The sequence below is a fragment of the Zootoca vivipara genome, chromosome 3, assembly GCF_963506605.1.
Source record: "Zootoca vivipara chromosome 3, rZooViv1.1, whole genome shotgun sequence".
In the NCBI taxonomy this organism is placed as follows: domain Eukaryota; kingdom Metazoa; phylum Chordata; class Lepidosauria; order Squamata; family Lacertidae; genus Zootoca; species Zootoca vivipara.
The window spans coordinates 45,387,639-45,407,070 of NC_083278.1; the positions used below are offsets into that span (position 1 = coordinate 45,387,639).

At 39.0% G+C, this 19,432-nt stretch overlaps 1 protein-coding gene across 2 annotated transcripts in view; it reads right to left on the reverse strand.

Annotated features, from left to right (window-relative positions):
* Positions 1-19,432, reverse strand: part of ASCC3 (activating signal cointegrator 1 complex subunit 3) — a 203,584-nt gene that overhangs the window by 66,270 nt on the left and 117,882 nt on the right. For both annotated transcript variants that reach the window (XM_035109325.2, XM_035109326.2), the window contains exons 18-30: positions 17,842-18,006; positions 16,523-16,609; positions 14,572-14,748; positions 13,305-13,530; positions 12,742-12,896; positions 12,062-12,160; positions 11,300-11,468; positions 8,725-8,945; positions 8,296-8,381; positions 7,369-7,535; positions 7,114-7,259; positions 6,702-6,822; positions 5,122-5,264 (exon numbers count right to left, since the gene is read on the reverse strand). In XM_035109325.2, coding sequence (XP_034965216.2) covers positions 5,122-5,264; positions 6,702-6,822; positions 7,114-7,259; positions 7,369-7,535; positions 8,296-8,381; positions 8,725-8,945; positions 11,300-11,468; positions 12,062-12,160; positions 12,742-12,896; positions 13,305-13,530; positions 14,572-14,748; positions 16,523-16,609; positions 17,842-18,006 — 1,962 coding nt within the window. The remainder of the gene's footprint in view (positions 1-5,121; positions 5,265-6,701; positions 6,823-7,113; positions 7,260-7,368; positions 7,536-8,295; positions 8,382-8,724; positions 8,946-11,299; positions 11,469-12,061; positions 12,161-12,741; positions 12,897-13,304; positions 13,531-14,571; positions 14,749-16,522; positions 16,610-17,841; positions 18,007-19,432) is intronic.

Consider the following 19,432-nt stretch of genomic DNA (forward strand, 5'->3'; position numbering starts at 1 on the left):
ACTATGGAAAGAGGTTGCAATCGCAGTTTAAAAGCCACATACCAGCACTAGATTTCCCTTCTCCTCATGAGTCTTATCTGTTAAAATTTCAGACTATAGTAAAGAGAATCAAATGCAAGCAAATATTAATTTAGTATGTTGCACATTTTACATTTGCAGAAAACTAGCTTCTGTTTTCAACAGGATCTTTCCTAAGTAAATAACATAATACTTTAGGTTACACAGGACTGAATCTGTGGGTGACCTCTTTGCAGTTTAGGAGTTACATACACCCTATAAATAAATCTCCTTAATTTTGTTTCACCTACACTGATCAATCACAAGGATTGTGATTAAAGACATTAAAAGCAAATCAAACTACTGGGTCTAGTGAGGCTATACTACTATTGCTTTCAAAACATGAATCTTCAGGGAAACTGTCATAGACCCCTTAAACAGAAAAAAATATAACTGTTTCTCAATACTGTGAAAGTTTGTTCTCAATACTGTGAGTACATTGCTCATCTGCATCTGGCTTTGGTCACTATGACCTAATCATGTGTTGCTTGTGTGTAGGGAACACAAATACAAACCAGTGCGGGGACACACAAAAAGCAAATGTGTGAGCATCTCCTCATTTGTAGGGGGCTCCCAGTAGCACAAAGCCCTTACGCCAGAAGAGAACCTCACACATTTGCTTTTTTATACAAGCAAGACAGCCCCACACAACATACAGTTAAGAAAGATGAGCTGATGTTGGAGCAAAGCTAAAAGTGCCGTTCCACTCTAGCTGGTATACGTGAGTAACACTTACATAAGGCTGTCTCTGCTATATCTGTCAAATTGTCAGGATAGCCTGGACTGCTCAAACTGGCGACACACCTAGCAATTTACTATCCCCTTTGTGCTCTAGCATGCAACAGACACCACAGGATATTCTCAGAATGGTACAGCATGACATATAGGTTGTTTCAGGCCTTGTGTTGAATGGGCAGCTCCGTCTACAATCATCAGCTGAAGAGTTTTGTTAAAAAAGAATGAAATAAAAGGCAACTGACCTGGATTAATCAACTGGGATTTAAAAAGTGACAGTATTAGTCATCTCCTACAATTGCTCCCAGCACCTGTAGTGGGGTAGGAGAGCTGAAAATAATGCCAATGTATTTCACATCTGGCAAACAATGTGCCCCTTTTGTTTCAGATAGTACATGGGTAGACAAGTCTAAAAAGCCCAGGACACCAATTGTCACAGCCCTCTAGCAGCTAGGGTGGGTCATTTACCAGGAATAATGTATTTAGCATTATCTCTGGAAGTGTATACTTGATTCTGACCAAACTGAGCCTTCTGATGTATATGTTGCTTTAGAAAGCTTAGTTCTGTCTACCAGTCTGAAATAACCAGGCCAAATGATGCCTGTCCTGAAGAAGATACTGAATCTACAAATCTATTTGCCCTCATAGGAGGTACGGATGCTCAGCAATAACATTGTTTACATCAGGGGTGGCCAACTCCCAAGAGACTGCGATCTACTCATAGTTAAAAACTGGCAGTGATCTACCCCCCTTTTTTGGGGTGGTGGTGGTTTGGGTCAAAGCTGTTGAGCTTTTGCAGGGAGGAGGTAAAATGTTGAGCTTTTTTAAAGGTTGTTCAGCTTCTTTGGGGGGAGCCAATGATCTACCAGTGATCTATCACAGACGTCCAGTGATCTACCAGTAGATCACGATCTACCTGTTGGACATGCCTGGTTTACTTGAACTATCACAACCAAAGTGGAAGAAGAGGAGACTTTAGAACAATAACACACAAAAAATTAAATCCTACAGATCACATCTGTTCTGCCAAGGTTTTTATTCTGACTTGCTGCTGCTGTACAGTGATTTTCTGAGGACTGGCTCAGTAGAAAAGTAGAAGGTAGAAACTATTCATGGGGCCCAAACAACTTGCATCTGTTCAATAAGACACCTATAACCACCTCCTAGCCGAAATAATTTAGGTCTAAAATTGTAATTGTAGAAGAATTTGATAAAAGCAGATCACTTGACATCAAAGCACCTAAATAAATGAAAAGTTGAAAATGTGCTTTTAAGGCAACCAACTTTCAGAGTTGTCTATGAACTTGTATGTCAAAGCTTCTAGAATTCTTCCACTGATTTCAAAAACCCTTCTAAGACTAGCATTGCTTCTGGGGGCTTGTCAGTCATTTCCTAAATCCTAACTGCCTTTGGATAATTGAATGTCCTTAAGTAGTCTCTACTTTAAGAGCTATTCAAAAGGAGAAACTATTTTATTAGCACACAACTCAAAAATCTTGCCTTCATCAGTTCTGTTCCATGGCCACTGTGGATATCACACAAGCATCTCTCTTTTCAATGACATCTGCACAATGAATCCTCTTTTTCCTTGCTTATGCTACAGTACAATTCAGATGATCATGTGCTGTATTAAAAATGTTTGGATATAAAGGAAGCTCTCCCAATGCACTGTACACCCTGTCAAGTAGTTTTTCCTGTCCTTAGGAATGTGTTAAAACCTAAGGGCCTATATCACTTGCAACTCTGAAGATATTCAAGTAAGGATTTAAGGTGTCAAATTAGTAATAACCATTGTGAACCTGACGTTATCTTCTTTGCAATTTTGTTCTATTTCATTTACTCTTATGTAGCTTCAGGTATTTCAACTGATTTCATTGAAGAGGAGGAAGCAGCAGTACTGAAACAGAGTTTGTCGAGTTTTCTCTTTTGCTTTGTGGATAAGAATGAAAGGCCCACTAAAATATAATGGCCACAGCCACAAAATGGCTCCCATGGGATGCATGGCCAGTCACAAAATGTAATGTACCCTGTATGTGAATTGGACCTGTCAGGGGACCTCCCTACAGGGAGCCTCTCCCCCATCATCCTGACCAACACTTCGCCCAGCGAGAACGGCAGCAGCGGGTCAGGGAAAAAAAATGAGGATGGGAGCGGAGTGGAGGAGGGACAGCTCAGCGATGTATCAGAGCCCCTGCACCATTCCAGCCAGCAAGTAGGAGAGGGAGCATAGCCGCTTCCAGCGCCCGAATTGAGGCGCACGCCCAAATGCAAGGTTAGAGGGCGGTGTTTCGGGGTGCCCAAGCTTTTATGCTGGCCCCGAAGCAGAAGGGCGCCATTGCCGGATTCTGTGAGTGACTAGGTCATGTTTTCAGCTATCTCTGCACTGTAAATACTATGCACAATAAAACCGTTAAAGACAGAACGGACTTGGGCGTATTTACTCAGGAGTAGCCGCAACAATCCCCTGACAGGACCCTTCAGCCCACCTGCACATGGTGGGAATAATACTGTACTGGCCTAGGTTACAGGGCTGTTATGAAGATTATGATGATGTTGAAAGTACGTGAAGCAGTATGAGCACTGAAATGTGCTATGAATAGAAATGCTAGGTATCAGCGTGTGCTATCTTATGTACACCCATGCATAAATAATATCCAACACCTGCACAATTCATGCAACTGATGATGGCTTACGCAATAATAATTGTATTTGCTTTTATGGTGCAACAAGACCCCTGGGATGTTGTAATTTCATAAGTATCTTCCTGACAATTTCCCTCCTCCTCTTTTACACAATTGCCAAATTTAATTGCCAACATTTTTGTGCTGTTGTGCTGATGAGCAGTTTTTTCACACCTTGGAATTGGAAGAGTATGCTTGCATCTAATGTTCTCAAAATTCCTGACACGCCGGGCACTGTGCACAATGTCCCCTTTCTGCTCCAATCAGAAGATCTCTAAAATAGTTCTTCTTCAGTTCATTTACCCACCCGGTGAATTCTCCACCCATGTTCTGCTCCAAATTAATTCTCCTTCAACTACACCACATTCATCATTATACCCCATACCACCTTTACATAAATACCTCTTAAATTAATTACATAAATACCTCTTAAATTAATTACATAAATACCTCTTAAATTAATTTAATTTCCCAAATTAATATCCTATCAATAAAATGGTCTGTGGACCTTTTTAAAGGATGTCATATAGAGGAGGGAGAAAGATTGTTTTCTGCTGCTCCAGAGAATCGGACACGGAGTAATGGATTCAAACTACAAGAAAGAAGATTCCACCTAAACCACTGATGACAATTATAGTTAACACTGCTTTAGTTAAAATTTTAAAGACATTACCATCTAAGGACACACTCTGGAATTTTTAGAATGTCCAAGGGAAGATGTGACATTTAGCTAAATGGCTAAGAGATACAAGGTCATTTTCATAAGACAAAATGGGAACTGTTAAGTGACAATTTATTCTTAAGTATTTTACCATACTGAATATGTGCTCTGAATCGTTTGTTGCTATTAGCCAACTGAATTTGATTTCTAGAGTACCATGTGCAATACACCACAAGCCACCTAAACATAGCTAGCTAGTAATTGAAGTCTAACCCTTTGTGCACTACTATTAAGAATAGGGTGCTCAGAACTTTTCACTCAATGAAACATGAAGACAGGGGTTGGGGAGAATTCAACCACTCAATTTTAGCATCAGAGGTAAATCATCAGTTTCGAAGCAAACTACTCGCCCCCACCTAAAAAAAAGATGGCAGTAAGTTTTACCAACTCAGGAGACTCCCTAGGCACAGAGAAGTGTGTAACTTTGTAAATTAAAATAAAAGGGAAAATTTAAGCACTCCAAAAGCAGCCCTGCAAGGACCAGTGAGCTTCCAGGGACTTATGGAATGTTGATGGCATTGGAATGTATATAAATGAGAAATTCTGGAATAACTCTCCCAGCCATCTGCAGTGCAGGGCATTCCAGCTTCCCATTGAGTGAACTTCCATAGTTGCTGCTACCTTTTGGTTTTGGTAGGTGGAGCACACAGCTGCTAAATCATAGCTATGCTATGCTGGATTGCTTCATTTGTTACAGGAAGATTCCATCCTGTCCCAGTGAAGGGGGAATCTAAAGGAAGCAGAAGTTGAGCATACTGTGCAAGTTTAGTCTATCCTTGAGATCTGTTGTGAGATAGAATGCCAGGACGTCAAGTTGAAGAAAAAAAAAGCAAATAAAATAGAAGGGTGGTAAAAAGAATTTGGGAGGAAGGGGAAAGAAGAGAAAAAACAGAAATCCCCTTAATTCAATTAACAGAAAATGTATACCTCTCTTTCATCCATATTCAGCCACTGTTTTGGATCATCCTCAGTTGCCAAAAAAGCAATCAACTCCAAAGCAGTAAGTCTAGTCTGACGTCTGGATGATACAAATATAAGAACTGGCTTCGCTGGAGAATGACTCCTGATAGCTGTGGAAAACCAGAAATTCAGAAAAATGCAACATATTTCCTTCAGTCAGCAATCCTTGCACAATCCCTTTACATCAGCCATGGATTCATTTGAATGGAAACTGCCTGTGACTTAAATTGGTATTTTTATTATTGTTTTGTTGTGCTTTTGCACTTCGAATACCAAAACAAACAAGCCAAACAATCCAGTTGTATTTTTTAAGTATGGAAAGTTTCAGCTGGCAACAAAATTTTATGGGCTGTGAAATGGAGATTATAAAGGAAAATGTTGACACATTCACAACCATATTATATCAAACAAGTGTAAAGAAAACCTCTCTATAAATCAAATTTCTATAGCAATTTGATCAATCAGCCAAAGTTTTAAGAGCAGCACCAAGCTACTGTTTCAGATACTATCATCAATATGTACCACATACTTGTTTAAATGCTAATGGATTTGCTGAATATAAAATGATTTTATCCCTTCATGCAGTCTTCTGAAGTTCCACTTAATTTTAGGAGAAATCATGGCAAAACATTTCTGCAAATGGAAACCAATGCATGTACACGTAAGTACGATAGGAGACAATGTAAATATTGTGTCTTCGTATAGAAATCAATATATCTATTGCCTAAAGAAATCTTGACAGCTAATGAATTTTTGTTGCTTCTGGAACAGGTGTAGCTGAACAGCTCTGGACAGATTTATTGTTCATTAGTGTTTTTCTACAATACTCCTCCTTGAGGTGTAAATAATCTGAACTGCCAAGATTGGTCTCCAGTCCCCAATCAATACTTAGTTTCTGTCACAAGGCTAATTAGATCAGCTAAAAAGTCACCTCACAACTGTCGCCTTACAATCAACAGCAGTTCACATCACAAAATTTATTTGGGGACTTCTTTTTAATTGATATAATAAATATTCCTTATGGAACGTACACAGAACATGTTTCAATAAAATATGAAGGTGGTTCTTAAATCTATCCCGCTTGCCAGTTTAAGAATAAAGTATTGAAAACAGAGACATATTTGGGCACATTGAAAATTCTGAAGTTTATGGTTATTGCCCTGAAATCAGAATTATGCAAGCTTAGCTTGACATGCAACTTCTGTTTGCAATTTTTTAATGCTTCCACGAGGAGCAAATCTCTTACTGAATTAATACCACAAAAGGTTTTATGTTGTAAATCTTAAAATATTAATAGAAAAATGTTTACACAGTGTCAAATGTGAACGGTAATTTCAATTATTCTATCTGAAATACACTGAAGTTCCACTGACATGTGTGGTGCTAGCATATTTAATGTACGAGGACTGAAGCTGGGTAATGCTGCTGAAACAAACAAAAAACCAAAACCTTCTTCTTAAAGCAAACCAAGAAGATACACAACAACACATAATACAATTTGTCTATCACAGACTTATAAAAATAAAGTTGTATCTTTGGATGCATACCCTGAAATGCTGGCTTGTTCATGCTAGCCATACGAGGACAATAATGCTGGCCTGGGAAGCCCTGAATGTGTACTTCCAATGGAACTGGGCGCACTGAGGGCCTGAAGTTGAATAGCCCCATCTAAAGAGAAAATGTATATATGGTTAATCAGCCAATCACCCATTCTCACCACCCTTCTGAGTAATACCCCCACCCCCACCCTCTGACTATACATAAGGGTCTGGTGACTTCTGTTTCAGTGTATCTGAAGAAGTGTGCAAGCACGTGAAATCTCATACCTATGACAAACTTAGTTGGTGCTACTGGAAGGAATTTTTTTGTTTTTTGTTCATGCTTAAGGTTGTTTTTATCCCCAAACCAATGCCAGAGTGTTCCTCTCAAAAACAAGTGGCATCCATGTATTTTGCATACCTGATTGATATTTAGCCAATCGGCAAGATCCCTGGCATTAGCTAATGCAGTCGACAAACCAACAACTCTGACAGGCTTTTCTGTGTGAGATGAGATGAAGTTAGTACGAGACACAATAACTTCCAGCACAGGGCCTCTCTCATCCCCTAGGAAAGGAGGAAAAGGAAAACAGACATCAATATTCTTTAAAGTTCAACTCGCAATGCCAGAGCACACTTCAATTCCAGCAACAATAATGGTGAAAACGATGCTCACCTAGCAGATGGATCTCATCTATGATGAGAATGGAAACTTTTTGAACATAGCTTCTGTTCTGCCAGCTTCTGCTGACCCCATCCCACTTCTCTGGTGTAGTAACAATGAGGTCAGCTTGGGCAATTGACCTCATATCAGGAGTCACATCCCCTGTCAACTCCACAACCCTGTAAAGGGAGTCAAATGGTCATTGTGAAGCAATACAACACAGATTCATATCCGTTTTGGAGTAGACAGTAGGGCCAGAACACCAACCCTTAATATAAACATGCAGAAAAACCCCAAACCCTTTGCTGCCCCTGAATGCAAGGATGAATCAACAATAGGATCCCAAGGCTGACTTCCTAATCCATCACCCTAGCTGAAAATGGAAAGTAGTCAATCTCCATTCTAGTTGTAGTGGCTCCTTTTACAGACAAGATCAAAGCTGGAGTTGTCAGGAAAGTGGTAGCCTAGAGGTCAGTCGGGAAAAACAAAATTCATTCTAATACAGGACCATACTTATCCATGATGACAAAGCAGAAGATCTTCTATCTACCCTAGTCATGATTTTTCATAAAGGCATCCCTATTATAAAGTTATTTCAAGGTGTGATGTATAATATCTGAATATTTATGACATATACAGATTCTTAGCTAATGCTAGATCAATGTACAGGAAGTTTCTGCTGGGCTAGGATCAGTATATATGTATGCTTGTTGCTGCTTTACAAGTTTTACAACTTTACAAGTTTTACTTGTAAAGACAGCACAATTCTCAAAGGACAAGAAGTTCTGAAGAACACAACTTCCTTTTTTTATGCTACCTGTTGACAATTCTCTCGACATGGAAGCTACCCTTTACCTGAATATGCTTTACCTGTTGCTTTTCTTTTCTTTTTTTACAGAAAAGTTTTATTTCTGACCATGTTAAAAAAATCAAGCTTACTTTTTACCAAGCTTTTCTTCAATTCTAATTTTCCAGTCTTCAATTCTCTCTCGCACCAGCGCTTTCAGGGGAGCAATATACACTGCCTGCAAGACAAAGGAAGCAGGAAAAAGTGTGAACACACAGAATCGCTGCTCTATTATATGTATTATATTGTAGGTTTATAAAGAATAAGAACATTTAAAACAACTACGACATATTGTGTTTACTTCCTTGCATTTCTCATTCATTGGAAACAAAAATATTCATATTTAGTAGTGGTTTTTCCATTTCACAAGTGTGGTAAAACATTTTTTAAGGGAAACACTCAGATAAGAAAGAAGTGTTCTTACACAATAGCACTGTCATTTGCATGGCAAGTTCAGAACTAATAAAAAGCAGAATAAAAAAAGCGAACATTTCTCAGGAAAATAAATGTTTTTTGCAAACCTTGGATGTCGGATAGTTGTTGAAAATTCTGAAGATAGCCAGTTCTGCTGCAACTGTCTTCCCAGAGCCAGTGGGAGCTCCAAGAAGAACATTACAATCTGTGTGATAAAGTGTATGGAATATCTGCGTCTGAATTGGGTTGAAATGAGTGAATTTGTACAGGGCTTCATACTCAGGACGTCCCAAAGCTGTGATAGGTAAAGGCTGGAGATCCAGTAATTCTAAAAATTGAGGAATTACGATTAGTATATATTTAAGCTTGCAATAAACAACATCACATCGTTTATAATCTCAGCACCAAAAACCCTGGAAAACACATAATATATGAACCAGATTGTGAAGGATGCTGTCCACATTGTCTCTTCAAACCTATTGAAATTAGATCAAAATCTGCCATATCAAAGTAAACACAACCCATCATTTATAATTAGAATAATTAAATCATGGAGGAAAACACTGTGGTTCAGGAAAAGTATACCGAAAGCCTTGAAAAAACTGGTGTCTGCTTATACAGTAGCAGTTTATTAAGAGAAAAGTCTTAAAATACAGTTGTGATTGGGGGGGATTCAGAAGTAGAAAAAAAGAAACAGTGATGTATAATCAGATTTAATAGTACAAAAGCACATGGAAGTACTCAGTACTTGCATGAATGGAAGGCAGCAAACATAACTTACTTCACTACTCTTTCTCCTTACAATCCCATGCACCCCTCAAATCCCTCTCAGTATAGTTTTTTTTTTGGGGGGGGGGGCTGTGTTATTAGGGTCTACAACGGGGGAAGTGACCAAAACTGAGTGGAGGGATCTTGCTCCAATGGGTTCCCCTACAATGTTCTCCCAAAGTTTCCATGTCTTGCTCATGACTCCACCAGAGGAGAGGGGATGAGGGAATATAGAAGCCCAAAACTCACTCAATGCTAAACCATAGTTAACTTCATGTCTGAACATGGTCGTTATGTCCTATGCCTGAAAATGATACAAATAGGACAATGGAAGATCTCCCATATTTGGACCTCTAAAAATCTATTCACATGTGCGGGTCTGAATTATGATAATCTCAAAGTTGTTCTACATGGCAAGGCGCGTGGCGGAGGACTGATGTTTTGGTGTTACAGGGAAAACAGTGTTTCTTTACAATGAAGCAAAATAAACAGAAGCTTCTTAATATCTAGGGGGGGGGGAACAACAGTTCAAAAGAATGGGCCCACTCTATGGACAAGCAGTGGTGAAGCTGAGACCACAACATTAGTCCAAGCAAAGATAGTTTGTTAACTTTATTGCCATAGTAAAGAAATGACAAATCACCACAGAAAATTTGATTGATTGATCAGGATAGACCATATCCCAATTATATTTTTAAAATGCAATGAGAAATTCAAGAGAAAACAACAGGATTATATAGAACATTCTGGAAGTATCTGATTGCCAAACAATTATGAGCTATGGAGAGCTGAAGCTCTGATATGTATATAACGAGACTGGATTGGACTTCTATTAAATTAGTCAGGACTTGCATCGATTCTGTTACACAGATGCTTTCTTTGAAGTTATGTTTGGCTCAAGATCTCAGTGCCTCTTTTAGGATGCTTCACAGTAAGGTATGGACGGAGAGCCATAAAATCTGCTGCAGGACTTAATATTCACAGCATACTTTTCATAGATATTTCAGAACTCTTTCATCATTCCCTGCTAATGCTGTGATTTCTTGGGATCTGTCAGAGGGAGAAAAGGCCTTTTCTTGATCTTTGTCTAGCAGGACCTCTGTACACTTCATTGTTTCAGAGGAACCAGATGGGAATGGCAGTCAATTACCATAAATCCTGGAGGTCCCCTATCTGCTGATGTGTAAATATCTTTTTGTTTCTTCTGAATAGCACTCATTGATCAGTCAATTAGATAAATAGGGTACACGTTTAGCCAGACAGCTTAGGTACAGCACAACAATGGCTAAACACATCCCATGCACGTATGAATTTATACATGCAAAAACAGGGAGCTGTCAGCTCCAGACATGTACATTCTGAATGCACTAAGCATACTGGATTTTAAACAGGGATGATGACAAAAGAAGTCTATACAATAATAGGCACACTGATGTTATATCTCTCTGGTAAACCTAGAAGCAGCAAACAAATGCATGTGCCACCTGTTTTTGATTTTGTGACTAATAAATGTGGGGAATGAATAAAATAATGTGAAAGTAGTATTAGTTCCTAGATAAAACAAATAGTATAGTAAAGAAAAAAATTATCCCTCTCTTTTACGGACAAAATATATTTTTACTAATAGCACAAAATACTGAAAATTCCACTTCTTTTAGTGTTTTGCTCAGAGACAATTAGAGAAAAATGTTGTAAAGCATAAGACAATTTGCTGTAGCTAAGCGAGAAGTTTCAAAGATTCATTAAAGATTAGCTAATAGATTTCACCGTTGTAAAGTACTGACAATCTAAACTAGCAACAAGTGAGGAAGGGAAAAAATAAACAATGCTGCATTTTATCATTTTAGGATGAATGATCGCCTTAGAAATCAAAATGACCTATGACTGTGCAGGAATGCTGCTCTCCTTTGTTACCTGTATGAGGTGGATGTCTTTCTGGCAAAATCAGATGCTGAAAATTGATGATACAGACAGCCTCAGCTCCTAACCATCTATCAGATACAGCCCGGATATAGTATTGGGATGGAAGTGGTTCAAAAATGGGAATTGTGAATACCAACAGCTGAGCCTCTTTTGCAATGACCTATGGTAAAAATAAATGTAAAAAATACACATACATACTACAATAATCACTCTCCAGATGGCAAAAATTATGTTGCTCCGTATTTTCATGTAAATGCAAAAAATGAAATACATATAAGCAACCAAGCATCTGTTTATATTCATAAAACACAGTAAAACAGAAGAGAAGCAATTCCTCTCTTATGGTTCTTTGGGCTTTAGAGACAGATTCTGTACTAAATGGCTTAACACAATAGGATTGGGCTCCTGCTTATTAAGTGATTTCTTTTGATGGAACTGTAGCCAGTAATAATCTGTATTGACATCTGTAATAGAAGGTAGTGTCACATATTTGATTTTTCATCTGCAAGTAATTGTCCCTTCAGACACACCAGAAAGGCAAATCCTTTATTAGATTTTATTTTAAAAGTGATGCCAGTGAATGATCATGCAGAAAGCCAATTTTAGCGTGTGAATCTGAAAACAAAATTCAGACAGATACTGGATACCTAATAAAATTGTATTACAACATTTATATTAAATTGATGTTTATGGAAGTCTATCCCACCACTTTACGTGGTATGTGCTTTGAACTGCTGTGTACAATACATTTACCTGCTTTTTTTGAATAATAAAATATTCTGAATGGTAAATATGATCATTGGTAGGGTCTTCCACCCAAATCCACCAGGGCTCTCCACCTGTTCCATGTACCTAGTTGACAAAGAAAATCCACACTCATTAAAAATATTCTAGCTCTGTTAAGACTTTCAATCTCCACATTAAAGTAAACTGGCAAGTGCATTATTTTGACTGATGAAAAAAGTGTTGGTAAAATGTCTCAGAATACCTCTGCGCCTAACATTAGCAAGGCATTATTTGAACCAATTTAGTGTGGAAAGGAAGGACTCCTGTCTACTACTTAGATGTCCCCATGCAAGAATGTGTGGGACCAGCAGATCTTTTTTTCTTAGTAGGCTTCTTGCAAAAAGCTGTGCTTTGTAGAATGTTCAGTTTTCCTGGAGTCATGGGATTGCTTAAAATTTACCCACATGGTTGGCAACATTCAGTGTGATGGATGTCAATTTAGAGGCATAGCTTCACGACCAAAATGCTTCTGATCTTAGTGAAGCAAACTACAAGATTCATATACCATACATCAAAATAATCTGAAGTATAGGCAAGGAAAAGTTACTTTAAAAAAATCATGCTAACTGGCTGTGTGTTGAGTCAAACCCAGAGGAGTCCAAGTCATCTAGCATATTCTTCAGGCTTTATGTTTTAGGCATCTTTACCTGATCGCTCCATTTGAAATCCGAAGTGATGTTCAACCTAACTCTCAGCACAGTGCGTGTAATTGGCTGGATGGTGGCTTCCATTGTAATGGAGGGGATTTGATGGACGCACTGTTTGACCTTTAAGCCAATATTCACATGATGAAGCATATGACCTGCGAAGTAAATATAAAACTTGAAACAAATCTGCATTTAACAGAAGTCTAAGGGAAGTGGTGGGGAAAGGAGGCAATCACACAACAACTTTTAAATTGGCCGAGAGAGAGAAATATTGCTTGGCCCAAAGACCTTGTCCATGTCATCAGGTCGTATTTGAGCTACATGGGACTCGGTAGAAGGCAGATTAGTATGTTTCTAAGAACAAAGCAGTGTGCATGCAAGTCAATATAAATTTAGGTTGTGAGCCTTTATTACAGAGAAGTATTTTCAGTAGCCTAAGATTAATACCACAAAGACCTCAGGATAAGGATAGGATTGAAATGCAAGCAAAACAGTAAAGACAGAAATAGAGTAGAGTTCAATCTAGTCAAAACACACTGACTTAGCTTTTTCCTATATCTTACCGATTTCATCTTTCCTCATGTCTTTCAACTTATCAATAGTGAGATTCTTTTGCTCCAATTTGGAAAGGACTGACGGTGGCAGGACTGAGAATTGTCGCAGAGGGCTGACCCAACCCCACAATCGCTTGTCAATTACTTTGCTAAGGTTTAGTAGCCGGTATGTCATTGCAGGCCAGCGTTTTCGAAGAGCCACTTCAAAAAGAGCTCGGACAATACGTGCTGCATTCTGTAGGGCACAAGCAGGTAATAAAATGTATTGTTATGTCTATTCCTTATCCATTACAATAAACATACGTTTCAAATGGAATGTTGCAACTATGGATGACATTAATTGATCATATTTATTTCGGCCAAAAACCCAGTGTAGACTACAATTTAAACTACTAAAACAAACAAATGGCAAAAATATTCTTATCCCAACTTCAGGGAGCTGACAGCACTAACTTCCAGGCCTGGCCACCTAATTTCTGCCTTCCCTCGGGGGCACACAGAACTTTATGAAGGGATGGTGCCCCAACATGGACCTTCAGGAAGGTCTTTCTCTATTGTAGTATCCATATTATGTAATTTTCTCTTGAAGAGGCAGCTGGCAGCTTCACTTTACAGCTTCCAACAACAAGCTGAAAGCTACTTTGTTTCACAAGTCATTTGCTGAGAAATTATTATTTTTTAAAAACGGCTGCTTTATCATCTTATCTGTGCTACCATATTGTATGTTATTTATTTGTTTCTTGTGGTTGAACATCGCCTTGGATATGCATTTGAATAGAAAAGCTTTTAGTCAACAAAGAGCACAAAGTTTGTGAAGAAAATACAGCAAGAGTTTTCAATCAAGGTTTTTTGAAACCCTAGAGGATAGGGTTTCTGAAAGCCACGATAATCTACCATGATAAATCTTGCCTTACAATGACCAACCAGAGAAGTGAGCATTGGGTGTATTTTAGTCTGACTCTTCTTTCCTGATTGACAATGGTTAGGTCAACAGGTTTTATAAAATAAGAGAACATTTCCATTGTCCTGTGCAATATTTCAGGGCTTCCCGGCAGATGCACAGAGCTCCTCAACAAACAACGTGAAAAGGATCCCCTGTGGGCAATAAGCTCTCTCTCTCTGCGCATTACATATAGATCGATACACACGCACACAAAGCTATTAGTTTTTCAAATCCAAATCTCATGTCAAATGTGTATGGGCTTGAACAAATGGGACCTCTAGTTTTCTGTGTTTCTGGGGTAAGTCTTCATTGAATACATGCACACATTCATACCTGTGCAACATAAGCAGAATCAGAAATAAGGGAAAAGCTGTCCATCTCTCCTCGGCTAACGTATGTTTGCAGAAGGATATTTATTTTCCCGTAACTGTTCTCTACACCACCAGGAGCTGGAAGTTCACAGAAATCACCCAGCAAGGCTTCGAGCTCTTCTATTTCTTCTTCTCTCACCTGAAACACAAATTAATAGACTTTGAAAAGACTGGTGCAACTTGTTAAATCTTCCACATGAAAATTAAATGTCAATTATCTCTCAATAAATGTGTTTTTAAACAGTCTACAGTTTCTGAAAAACAAGTCTCCCAGCACTGTACTTAATAAAACTTAATTGAAACTATCTTAATAATGACACAATTGCATTTCATTATGCATCACCTTTTATTAAGGTTGCCATTGACACATAAAAATGTGATATGCCTCAAAAATTAAGTCTTCTGACCGTACCATCCTCAAACTGATGAGATTTCCCTTTTTATTTGACCAGAGTATGACCTCTGTCCTTCTGGATTAGGGCCAACCTGAATTAACATTAAATGCATTCATTAAAATCATATAGTTTGCATGTGGCATATTATGTTCTTAGCTCAAAACTCTGAAGTACTATGATTCATGGTATTAAGGTTTTCACTGTTAATAAGATTAAGTCTTAATGCAAGTAAAGAAATATTCATATCTACAGTTTGAATAATGCATAGTATTTCAAATTTTCACTCATACTTGCAAAACAGAGCATACATTTACATATTCTTTGATTTGCTGAAAGTCTATTAGTCTAAAACTTATTTAAAGAGGGTAAATGTTTGGAACCTGCAGGGAACCATACAGAGGCCGTTTCCCTTAAGCCCTGACCAGCTCATTCAATATGAAAGCAGAGCAGAAAAGTCACAAATGTCACTTGAACCATTTGCAGGATTTCTCAATCATCCTCCAATTATTTCACTTCAAGAAGACCCCACTCTGTTAGCTACTGAACTACAGTTTGTTAACATCAAATCTTTTCCTTCACTGGCACTTGTCCACAGCTTTTGAATGAATAAAGTGGCTGAGGTTTCAATAAACATGAAGCAGCATCTAAACTCTCATCACAATGTCAGTTTTGCCGTTCTTCCTAACTTTTAGGAACATTTGCATCCAGATTCAAAGCAGACTTTGGGAGATTGCAGTGATTTGATATTTTTTAATTTTAAATTTTGCAAAAGAAAGTGACTATTCTCTAATGCAATGCTATCCAGTAAAACTCCAACTCATCTTGAAAGGATTTCTTTATAAAGTACACTCAACCTCTTCCCCGTTTCTTGAAGAGCTGCCAGAACAGAACACTCACAGCCCTCTTGGTTGCATTCATCATTAAGACTATTCACTTTAAAGTGAATTCCATGAATTAAAAACTGGGGGTGAGATGAGATGTAGCATGAGCAGGCATCTGCTTGCGTAACAGGGTTTCTCCATTCTTTCTCTCTCTCCCCCTCCCAACAGCTCTCTGCACACATCCAAAACCTGCTCTAGATAGTTGAGAAACCCTGCAGAACAGATTCTGGAAGCATGGACAGGGGCTGCAGAGGAGAGAATAGAAACTGGAAGTCTTTTTAGCACTGGATTTCCAGTTGTTGCACTGGATCAAGGGAGGCAGACATCACTGAATGTTGTCCAGGGTTAGGAAAATGTACTCTAGTTAGAAAATAAGATTCTGGCCTAAATCATGTATATCTGGCCAGCTGTACTCAAGGAGCCCCTGTTAGTGTTGGCTTTAGCATTCACCACACTGACAGGTACAACACTGTGCATGGGAGACAGAGAGATGCATGGAGCTGTCATTATATATGAAACATGTATCTGTATATATACAGAAACATGAAGAGGTTTTTGTATCCAGTAACACACCCACACCCACACCCCTTTCCATGTGTAGGAAAGAGGCCTTTAAAAAATGATGATGCGTTCTTACCTTGATCTGTTCAAATTCCTCTGCTTTAGACACTATAGCAAGAATGTCACCTTCTGTTTTATGAGCATCAAACAGTTCATTGAAAGTCTGCAAAAAAGAGAGGTTTGAGAATATTTATCAATAGTGCCAATCTAGATACAAAGTGGTAGAGATGGAGAACTTACTGTCAACATCGCCGCTCAAAAGAAACCTTTATTTTAATTTTGAAAAGCTATGAGGAGTTTTGAACATAGGAAGCATATATACTAGTTTCACATTGTGCACTTTAAAGCATTAGCTCGAATTTTGTTAAAGGAGCTTGCTACACACAGGGCAAGATTCTTCTGAGAAGTCAAGTCATCAAGGTGTCAATGGTGTATCCATTTTTTAAAAACTGAAAGTATAAGGTGTTGTTGTTTAGTCGTGTCCGACTCTTCGTGACCCCATGGACCAGAGCACGCCAGGCACTTTTGTCTTCCACTGCCTCCCGCAGTTTGGTCAGACTCATGTATACTAAAATGTGACTGTGTCCAAATATACTTCAATGGGACTGTATGTTCAAAGATGCAACATATTTCAATTAAGATCCTCATAGTAAGTCTTTCAAATATGGAGCAACAAATACTAACACTTTTCAGAAGTGCATATCACTTCTGCAAACACATACACAAATGTTCTTCCTAAGGTGTTGGAGAATTATGTCAGAAATGGAAATGGGAGCTGAAATTGCCACAATTCAAATGTTTGTCCAAGGTCAGTAACTAAATCATACTAACAGTATTCACTCTCTCTCTATTTTTAGACTGCAAATAATATGTAAATAATTGTTATTTTAGGCATTGGATTCAGTGTTTCCTTTCCACTGAAATGCACTAAAATTAATTACACGATTAATTACATTAGTTCCAGCCATCATGGATCGTGAGACAAATAATCAAGATTTTAGTGGAAACCATGCTGCTTGTGACCAACACATAACAGGACAGAAATCACTGCCTCCTTACAATCCCGAGTTCTGCAACACTCTAATTACCAAAATGTCTTCAGAATATACACATTTCCAGCATGTTGAATAAGATGGTGTTTTCCATAGAGTCAATCCTACCTTACTAGTAGTTTTTTTAATAACCCTCCCTTATAGAATAAGAGTATGCAAACTATAATGTTACACCAGATCAAGTCCCCTCACCCCTCCAGAACTTGGATTTAAAAGCACATAAGCAAGCACAGAATTGTAGCTATTTATTTTATTACAAATCTAAGATGAAGATGCTGTTAAACAGATCTTTGTGGCGTTATTTCAAAATATGAGAAAGTGTGCAGAGAAATAGCATGGGTACCTCAATTGTATTATATTTAATGTAGTAGTGGCTGGCAATTCTGCCTAGATCTGTAGAAGAAAAAAATCCAGTTCTCTCTTCAAAACGAATCATCCGAGCTTTGTCCAACTTTCGGCCAACTTCAATCACTAGCTGCTCTCTGTGCTTCTCTAAGCCTGGATCCATCTAAAATACAGTAAAGCATTATATATATTAATCTGTCCCCTGTCCTCCCACTTTTACAGCTTCAGATTAATATATGGATATGCATACATAATACAATTTCATTGATTTCATTTGACTCCGTTCAATTTATCTGGAATATTTAGAACTGAAATGCTTAATAAGTTTGGGATGTGTCGGTATACATAACTTGACAATTATGGATAGTACTAGTGTCATTCAGCCCGTTAAGTAACGGGTGCTAGCCGGGCGGGAACGGAGGGGAAGCCCTGGGACCGCGCAGGCGTCGCCTCCACCGGCGGGGATGTGCGTCGAGGGCCCCAGGCTCCCCCTGGGTGGTTTGCTGTGGCGGCGGGCGGGCGGTTTGTGTGTGTGTGCGCGCGCGCGAGAGAGATAAGCAAGCGGGGCTTCTCCAGGACGCGCTGCCTGTGCGAGCTAAGGGAAAAAGAAGCAGCCGTGAGAGGGGAAAGTTGCGGCTACGCTTCCCTCCAGTTGAGCGGGGAGTGGCGGCCAGAGCTTGAAGGGTGGGAGGGCGAGGGAGGGAAGGAGGCAGGCAGGAGGTCCGACATGGGGCAACTTCCCCTTCCCCTCAGAGTCGGATTCTCCCCCCCTCTCCAAACCGTCGCCAATTTCCCCCACCATTTTGTCTCCTTTCCTCTTCGGACACTACCCACCTTCTCATAACTCCACCTTTCTTTACTTTTTCTTGAGGGGGAATCCCCAATGGTGCCTTCCATTATGTCCTCTCAACACCATTCAGGGGGGTGGGGTGGGTGGGGAGAGAGCGCGTGTGTGCGTCCAGTCTCTGCGTCCAATCCCTGTGTCTGTGGGGCACATGCACAGTAGCGCAAACCCAGGGACACAGGGAATACTGGATGCAGAGACACTTGCACTTTATTATATAGGATTAACAAAAGGTTAATTTTAGAAGAGAAGAATGAATTGTAGCTGTTGTTATTATACTAAATAATAACCAGGTATATTGATGGTTTGAAGAATATTTGCAAGATATGAAATGCAAGGGGAAGAGGAACTAATTTTTGTTTCACTATTCCTAAAATTGCGCTCACAAAATCAAGCTTCCCCTCTAAGATTAAACCCATCCCTTTGAAACAGTGGGGCTGGGGCCAATTTGTTCTGGGCTCAGAGATGAAAAAAGTTTTAATTCAGTGTAACCACTTGCAGAAGTAGGAAGAAGTTACTACAAACAACTACTGAATGTTAGCATAAAGCTCTAAATCCCTTAACTGTATAAAGAATAAAAAGTCTCATTTTTTCTGTAGTATATATGAAGACAGGCAAAGATTCACTGTACATAGAATTATCCCCTTTTTCCAGTGTGGGCTCCTAAAAGTCTCAATATCTCCCTATGAGAATATTCTGTGTTATAAAGCAGGCATCCCCAAACTTCGGCCCTCCAGATGTTTTG